The sequence below is a fragment of the Peromyscus leucopus genome, chromosome 20 (genome assembly GCF_004664715.2).
Source record: "Peromyscus leucopus breed LL Stock chromosome 20, UCI_PerLeu_2.1, whole genome shotgun sequence".
Taxonomy (NCBI): domain Eukaryota; kingdom Metazoa; phylum Chordata; class Mammalia; order Rodentia; family Cricetidae; genus Peromyscus; species Peromyscus leucopus.
The window spans coordinates 8,999,169-9,008,119 of NC_051080.1; the positions used below are offsets into that span (position 1 = coordinate 8,999,169).

Below are 8,951 nucleotides of genomic sequence, written 5' to 3' on the forward strand. Positions count from 1 at the left end.
AGACAAGCACCCTTCTAAGCCAGTTACATGCTCAGCACATGCAGAAACCATTTTCATCACTACACAAGGTTGTCTGGGGCAAAGCTGCCTTAGAGCTCAAAAACTCAGCCTGAGAAGTCAGGCTTCTTGGTAGCAAAGAATCAATCAACTGTGTTGATTATGTGACAGCAGGGGACCTGCCTTAATTTCTTTGTGGCTCAGCTTACCTAAAAATGAAAGCGATAAACTGTGGTAGTAACTACTTGAACTCTATCATTGAGAGGGTTACTATAAGAATTAAGTGAGAAGATTCACACAGAAAATGGATGGCTCAGCACTTTCAGTCTAAGGAAATAAATGTTGGCTGTTGTGGTGTAAAGTAGATGCACCTTAATACAATCATGCCAGAATAAAGACATTGCTATAATTGTAATGGAGACAGGAAAACTGTGTGAAGGCAAGAAGCTGGACAACTCGTGAACCTGTTACTTACTGAGGAATCAGCATTTCCTTAGTAAGACAGAACTGGGCAATATTTGAGGGAAGTGGTAATGTATTCCCTTTTGCCTTTTTAAAATATTGTGTATGTGTTATAGGCACATGTGTGTGCAGGTGTGCATGCCCATGTATATGCAGAAGCTAAAGGAGGATGCTGGGTTTCTGCTCTACCACCCTCTAACTTACTCTCTTGAGACAAGATCTTGTACTGAATCTTGAGCTAGACTGGTGGACAGCAGGCCCTAGCATCCTCCTGTCTCCACCCTGCCACACACACAGCAGTCCTGAGTTATAGGTGCATGTGGCCAAGCCCAGCTTCTTATGAGGTGATGGGGACTTAAAATTCAGGTCCTCATGCTTGTAAAGCAGTGGATCTTAGCCACCAAGCTGTCTCCCCTTTCCTCTCCTTTTATCTTTCTGGAATCATGATCAAATTTAATTTTCTAAAGAACCAAGATGTATCCTCTACTTAGAAGTTAAACTCTGAAATTAGAAGTGAATTATCTTTTCCTAAATCTTATAGACAAGGAGATTTATGATTAGTCAGAGAATCCAGAGCTTTGAGCAATGGGATGAGCTCTCACTGAAGACTTCAGTTGAACAAATCTTCACTGGGCAGAGACCTTTGGGATTGGGCCAAATAATTGAGGGTGGGTTGTAGAAGAATGAAGCCCCTGAATTTCTAAACATCACCTTCATCAAACAGAAACTTAAAACTTGAAGGAGTGACAGTGACCCCTGTGCTACCATGTGATAGACAGAAAGGAAATCTCCACGGACAAGTAGCATGGTCACGAACTCCATCAGGAGACCTCTGAAAAATGGTGTGGAGGAGAAATAGATTCCATAAACAGCTGTCCTCATTTGCTATCTGTTGCTGGTATAAACACCATTGACCAAAGTAGCCTGGGGAGGAAAGGGTTTATTCAGCTCACACTTCCAGCTCACGGTCTATCTTTGAGGAAAGTCAGGTAGGAACTCAGGCAGAGCCCATGGAGGAATGCTGCTTTTTAGCTGGCTCTGACTAATCCGCAGTCAGCACTCTTACCCGAGGACAACCTGCCCAGAGGTGGCACTGACCACAGTGGCCCAGCCCTCTCAAATCAATCAATATTCCAGACAATTCCCGATACATATAACCATAGGCCAATCTGTTCTGGGCAACCCCAGTTGAGACTTCCTCAGATAAGGCTGCGCTGTGTTGACAGCTGAAGCTAACCAGAAGAATGTCAGGATGACTAGATGACAATTCGAGAGAAATAATTTTAAATATCATAGTAAATTCCATGGAAAAAGAATAATTAAAAGTAATTCAGAAACGATGGTACTATAATTAAATATTTATCAATTTTCTAGACAAGAGATGCATCTTTAACTTAGAAATAATAAAAATATAACTCAAAAGAAAAAATTGAGCTTACATAGAAAAACAAAATAGCAAATGAAAGATCACAACTGGGAAAATATTTTCAACATATTTGATTTTTTGTTAGATTAGAAATATATAAAAACCAATGAGGAAACACTCATTTCCCCACTAATAAATCAGAATGAATAAACCTCTAAAACTCGTAGCTATTAACATAAAAGAAGAAATCATTCAATATCTAAATAATTTAAATGTAAACTCTCACAAGTCATTGTTTTTGTAATACTCTCCAAGGCCAACAGAAATGCCCAGTTGTTATTCTTGTGAGCTGCTGATGGCTATGAACAAAGCATGTCAGCCACACATCACCCCATCCACTCCATCCTGGGTCTGGGGACCTAAGCTAAAGACAGTCTAAAGTATGAACCAGCTCTGTGCACTGTAAAGTTGATCTCAATATTGAGTTTAGTATGAAAAGGACAACGGTGACCACTCAAGTAGTAACCACAGCAGAAAAGTAGCAGGGTCTCAAGTAAATCCCCTGTGCTGCTACATAACAGTCCCTTGCTGTAGCAATTCCTCCAATTATTTATGGTTACTTTTCCATAAATAATTGGGAGACTGTCCTCTGACTTCTCCAAACTTCTGCTTGAGGTACAGTCATGTGCAGCTGCCAGACTAGGGAGTACCTTGGAGTCAGTCCCCAGTAAACGGGAATCACAGGGTAGATTTCCATTCCTCTAAGGTTGACCCCACCACTAACTAGTGCCTGCCTGCCACTCTTCATGGCTTCCGGTTATCTTTACATTTTGTCCAGACCAGTCATCACAGATGTGAATTGATAGAATCAGTTCTGCCATTGCCGAATCTGAAACATTATGGGATGCTTCACTGGTCTTTAGAGCATGAACTCTAATGCTTTCCCAGTTGAGAAGCTCTGAGGATACAGCGTGTAGTGCATTTTCCCTACAGCAGGGGAACACACAGATAGGGACTAAAAAAACACGCCAAAAGCATGTTGGGAAATGTGTTCTCTCCGGAAGTGTGCATGGGAACAAGGGTGATGAGTTTCCCTCACGGCACTCTGAGGCCAGGTGCATACAGTGTGAGATGCTGCCTGCCACAAATTCTTCACCATTCTGTCTCAAAACCATTACAGTTTGAGAAACTCATGTAACCTAGCAACAAAGGTACGGCTAGGAAACCTCCACCTCCGAGCATGATGTCCGAGTGGTAGGTGATCCTACTGGGCTGAAAGAGGGTGGATCTCTGTCTTGGGGCCGGAACAAGAATTCTGACAAATGCCCAAGCAAGGATGAGTATTGGCTTTGACGGGTGGCACTCCGCTTCATTGTGGACGAGCTTGCTTCCTCACTTGAATGTTTCTACAAAGGCTAGAATAGTAAAATGCCTTCTGAAAAATTACCTATAACACTTTTGATTTTGTCACATTAATGTATAACACCCTTTCCACTGCCTAAAGTCATTGTGTGAGAGAAAACGTAGAGAGATGCGTATGGGGCACTGCTTAGCCTCCTTTGATCCCAGCTCTGTTATCTATTAGCTGTGTGATTTTGAGGAGTCTAACCTTTCCAATCTCCAGTGTCTGACCTGAGAAGTGTGACTGTCAATAGTGATTCCACTGTGATGGTGAGAAGGCGAAGTTAGGGGATGTGTTTAGGACACACAACAAAAATGTCTGACAGAGTGCACCATCCCGATATCTAAGGATTTCTCCTTCCTGTGATCACCGTGGCAATCACACCAGGTATCATTAGTTACCTAGAGAAAGAAACAGTTGGAGCGACCAAATGAGGGAGGGGTTTCACTTCTCTGCGGCTGTACTATTTGAGTACCTCAGTGTAATAAGTCGTTTTGCACACCTGTCCCTGTCCTGCTTTCCCCTACTATTTCAACTTCACACTGTTTCATAAGTGTCTCCAACTTAAATGCCCCACTTAGATCATTTTTCAGTTATTCCTTATTTAATGTAGATGTCCAGGATTGGGTGGGTCTATCTGTCACAGCAAAGCCCTCCTGCAGCCCCTCATGGGGGAGGCCTGCTTTCCTCCTACTGTCTTCTGATCTCGGCTTCATCGTCACGTTTCCGGGAGGTCTCCTTGGGAACCAGCCTGAGAAGATGTCTTTCCTTACCTCATCCCTGCCCAACAGGTTTCCTTTTATCTCCTGAAGCTGAAACAGAACACCTTCAGCTGGACACCTGAGACGGCACAAGTGTATTCCTCATAGCTCTGGGGACTGAAAAAGTCATTTTCAAAATCCCAGATCAAGGTGTTAGCAGAGCTAGAGTCTGGCAAGCCATTCTTCCTGCTCTTCTGGGCACTCTTCTTATTGTATTCTAACACAATAGCAAGCAAGAAGGGAAGGAGGGAGAGACGAGACAGAGAGAGAGAGAGACAGAGAGAGACAGAGGGAGACAGAGAGCATGTGTACTTCTTCCTCCAGTATCTCACATAGCCTAGGCTGGCCTTCATCTTGCTAGGCACCATGAGCTGAGGCTGACCTTGAACTCCTGATCCTCCAGTATATAGCTCCTGAATACTCAGATTATGGCAGAGGGAGCACCACCCTCATACCCTAATTAACTTTCCCAAATGCTTCATCTCCTCATACTATTGTACCAAAGATAAGAATGAAAATGTGGATTTTGAGGAGATGCAAACATTTTCTCCAAACACTTTTCTAGCACTTTCCATAATTTTTTATTACATTTCTGGTATTTTCTGTTTCCAATAAACTCTAAGTCCTGTCCTGTAGTCAGCGAGTAGGTCTGCATTACGTATCTAAGTTTATACAACACATATTTGTGAATAAAGGAACAAATGTAAAACAAGAAAATGCCCATGTTTTATAAAAGAGATGGTCGATCATGTAAATGAGAACAATGATGGTTGTAGTTGTTTTTGTTTTTTTTCACTCTTTGCTCTTTTGGCTCCTTTGCCGAGGGGTGGGGGAACCACTCAGCTCCCAAATTATCATGTATGAAGGCTTATTCTTTCTTAGGAATGTCCAGCCTTAGCATGGCTTATTTCTAGCCAGCTTTTCTTAACTTAAATTATCCTGTCTACCTTTTGCCTCTGGGCTTTTATCTTGATTCTATTTACCTTTCTTTCCTTCTTACTCAGGTCTTGCTGTGTAGTTAGGTGGCTGGCCCTTGAAGTCCTCCTCCTTCTCTTGCTCCTTGATCTCCCTTCTTGCTCCTCTTCCCTTTAATGTTCTTCTTCTCCTATTTATTCTTTCTGCCTGCCAGCCCTGCCTACCCTTTCTCTGGCCTTGCTGTTGGCCATCCAGCTCTTTGCCCATCTAAAATACCTGATGGTCTAACAAAGTAACACAGCTTCACAGAGTTAAACAAATGCAACAAAAAAGAATGCAACACATTTTGCATCATTAAACAAATGTTCCACAGCATAAACAACTGTAACACATCTTAAAATACTATTCTACAACAGATGGGTTCTGTAGTAATACTCTTAAGAATAATTTAATTATTCAGTTTTCAGGACTTCAGAAACAACACCATACTGTACACACCTGCTAGTGTGTGCTAATCAATAAGTGTGAGACTTGATGAATGATTTGAAAACTCACCCTCTGCTTTCTGTTCTACTGTTTTCTCTAGAACGGCCATGTCTGCTGCTCAGTGGATCCACAGTGCCTTCAGGAGCTGTGAAGTTAACTGCCTCCAGGGAGATATCTGTTTAAAGAATGTTCCTTCATTTAAAAAGACCAAAAAAAAAAAAGTCATTTGTGGCCAGCCAAACGCAGCTTTCTTTGTTAATGGCTGGGTAGATGGATGTCAATTATGAGATTTGTGGAGCTTGAGGAAAACCTCTGAGGAAAGTAGATGACAATAATGCCTTTACTGTCCCTGGCATCCCCGTGCAGAAGAATGGGTGTGGATCACGGACCATGACATCCTGACCCCTGGATAAGATGCCTGACCCTGTCAAGTCTGTGAAAACCACTAGCTCTGTGGGTACAGGACATGGTCTTCTAGCTCAGAATCTTCCTGAATCAGCGCGATTCCTCACCGCAAGAGTCAAAGTGGAGGCAGCAAGTGAGTTGTATTCCAGAAGCCAAGAAGCTGATGCATCTGTACAGTGCACTCTGAAATCTGAAACAAGCTATTGTAATGATAAAAATAACGCGCAGGCATGGTTGCGTAACATTTTCTAAACAGGAAGTCACCCCCAGTTCCTTGTTTTACTGCACTCAATATTATTTGGTTGAATTTGTTCAGTATAAGCTTGTTCCTGTGCAAAATAAAATAACTATTTCTCTTACCTTATGCCACGTGAGTCAGCATCTCCTTGAATGTGTCCTGACTTCTATAGATGGTTTAAAGTACAAATCACTTTCTATCTCTGCTGATGACAAACACTCACTGTGTTATGTCCATATTGAAAGGTGATTTTCATTCAACTCCATTCCTAAATCAAGACGAGATAGATGGATGCCCCTGTCCATCCCTGGACCTTCAATTTCACTTTTGTGGTCCTGCTCTGTGCCTCGGGACTGTCGTACAGAAAGAGCTAATGGGCTCCTCTTTCTCTGGATGCTCATTTAGCTTCAATCAATGACAGTTGGAGACACTAAGAGCATTGAAGGGGAGAGCGAAGGCTGGGCATTGATTCTACAGGTCCCTCCCCACCAAATGGTCATTATGATGGACTCTGTCATTTAACTAAAGGCTACATCTTTTAATAGGTAGTCCTCTCTCTCCTCAGTCACCCTCTTTAAGTTCTGTCTGAGAACTGGTAACTCTAGCTGCTCCATCCTTGAGAGATACCTGCTTCATTTCTTAATGTCTTCCCTGTTTCAACTCACATATTTATGAATGGTCCCTTTTAAACTCTTTAAGTAGCCACATTACATGCCATCTGTTTCCTGCCAGAATTCTGACATCAAGAGAGGAGGAGTGTGTGAAGGTTGGGAATGCCTTCAAGAAGTGGTCCTTCAAATTCTGATATATAACTCCCTCTCAGGATTAGAAGGGTACATTATATCCCACACTAACCTAATTTACCAGAATCTCAAGGAGACGGGAATCATAGGCAAGCTGATATTCGTTGAGCAAGTCAATGTCATGTGGCTTCTTCTTGTGAACTGCTGTGAAAAGGAAGCACAGGTATTGTCATATTCATTATTCATTTCACAGAGTTATTTTTCAGTAGTGAAAGATATGGTGATAGACAGGCAGTGAGCACTTGCCATGGAGCAGGGATGGTGGAACTGCCTTCAGCTACCAACTCACCATTGCTGTGAAACAACCAGTGTGAGCTGAGCAGCGGAAATGTACCAATTATCTAAGTGCCGTGTTGTGAGAAATAGTTATCGCAGGTGTTCATTTAAGCATTTAAGTATCTTGATGTTTTCTAGACTCATCACAAGCACCTCTGTCCTGTATTCAGCTTACATTTATTTTCAAATATCATCAGAGCACAAGGTTTCTCTCTTTGAGTCAGCTCTCCTCTTCCACTAGACAGCATTTAAAGTCCGAGGGAGTAGATAGTAAGTAGGTTTTATATAATTTTTATTACACATAATTGAGATTCTCTGTTGAAATCTCCTAAACCAATTTAATTCGCTTGCTTTTATGAGGAGAATAAGAAGTATACATGTGTGCGCACGCACGTACGCATGCATGCATGCGCCCTTGCACGCAACTATGGCTACATCCAATTAGTTATTTATACATGTTCTTCTAGGAGGAGCAAGGCTGGAACCCCATATCCTAAGTCATTTTAAGCCTGCTTTGGGTTATAAGCATAGTGGAGGCTGGCAGATCCCAGCCTTCCATAGGTCACCCAATGAGAGGAAAGTCACACAATACTGAGAAGGACAAGAGAACATGAGTGTCCTTCCAGCTCTGTTAATTCAGTGAGTCCATCCATAGTGATCACCCCTCCTTTGAGACTTGTAAATAGCAGGCCCCAGGGAGATTATTATTTTATCTGCACAACCCTGAAAGCAATAATTAACTGTTCCCTGAGAACGTCCTCCCTTTAAATAGAGATCGTTAATGCCTTGTTTCTTCTCACTCTGTGATAATTGGAGAAGATGCCACGCTTGAGCTTTGCCAGCAGTATGGGAATGTGAGAACTAAATGACACACATTGACACCGAAGGCACCTGGCTCAGTGGGAGCAGTAGTCCTTACTATCAATACAGTTCGTTTATTTCCCTTTCCCTGAGATTAAAAACAGCACAGGTCATTCAGATACGGTTAGCCAGTGAGTAACATATATTGAACTGTATCATTTTTTTCCTCCCATTTTTGATGACGGCCATATTGCCCTTTTGCTTTGCTTTTCACCCTGGCAAAGAGTCTTCGGCTTGTTTGGTTTTACCCCCGCAGCACCCCCTTTTGTCTTTTCAATAGCTTGGCTGTCTGTACCCAAGCTGAGAAACCGTAATTGCCTTTGCAGAATGAACAGGGCCTCAACACTCAAAAGCAGCAGTCAATACTCTAGACTGTTGGAGAACCAAAATTATTCAGTTGAACAAAGTTTAAGTTACACGTGCTGAATAAAAGATGAGCTTCAACTCACTAAGCATTATCTCCTCTACCCAAGCTCCCTGCTACTGATGAGTTAAGAGGTGCTCTGAAGGACGACAAATCCCAGATGTGTGTGTGGTCCAGCTCTGTTGATCTAGTGCAAAAGCGTTAGAAACAACCTCTTTTTTTTTTTTCAGAGCAAGACTTTTGTTTTGTTTTGTTTTTACAAATACAAAGCATTCATTGCCCAACAGTAAATTCATATCCAAGAGGTGAGCGCTGAGAGCATCGCTGAAGGCAGTCGGAGACTGCTTCTGCTCTGAGCATCTTCTACCCCCTGGGTAGCTCTCCCCTCTGTGGTGAAGCAGGTCCCTTGTTTCATACCGACCTTTCAGTATCAGTGAGCTGTTTTCCAACTTAGAAGTCAGTGTCTTCCAACAAGGAATTGACACCTCTTTGCAGAGGAGTCACCCATCAGTAACAGGCCGCCGATGGCGGCGGCGGTGGCAGCGGCGGCAAGAGTACCTGGCCTGCCATGGCTCCGGAGTGTTTGCTACAGGAGGATCGGAATGGTCACTGCTT

The 8,951-nt window shown here is 42.7% G+C and overlaps 1 protein-coding gene across 2 annotated transcripts in view; it reads left to right on the forward strand.

The window, feature by feature from the left end:
• The window catches only part of Nell2 (neural EGFL like 2), a 294,190-nt gene extending 288,032 nt beyond the window's left edge, over window positions 1-6,158 (forward strand). For both annotated transcript variants that reach the window (XM_028869297.2, XM_028869298.2), the window contains exon 21: window positions 5,490-6,158. In XM_028869297.2, the coding sequence (XP_028725130.1) occupies window positions 5,490-5,540 (51 nt within the window). In that variant the 3' untranslated portion in view covers window positions 5,541-6,158. The remainder of the gene's footprint in view (window positions 1-5,489) is intronic.
• The last annotated feature ends 2,793 nt before the right edge of the window (window positions 6,159-8,951 follow it).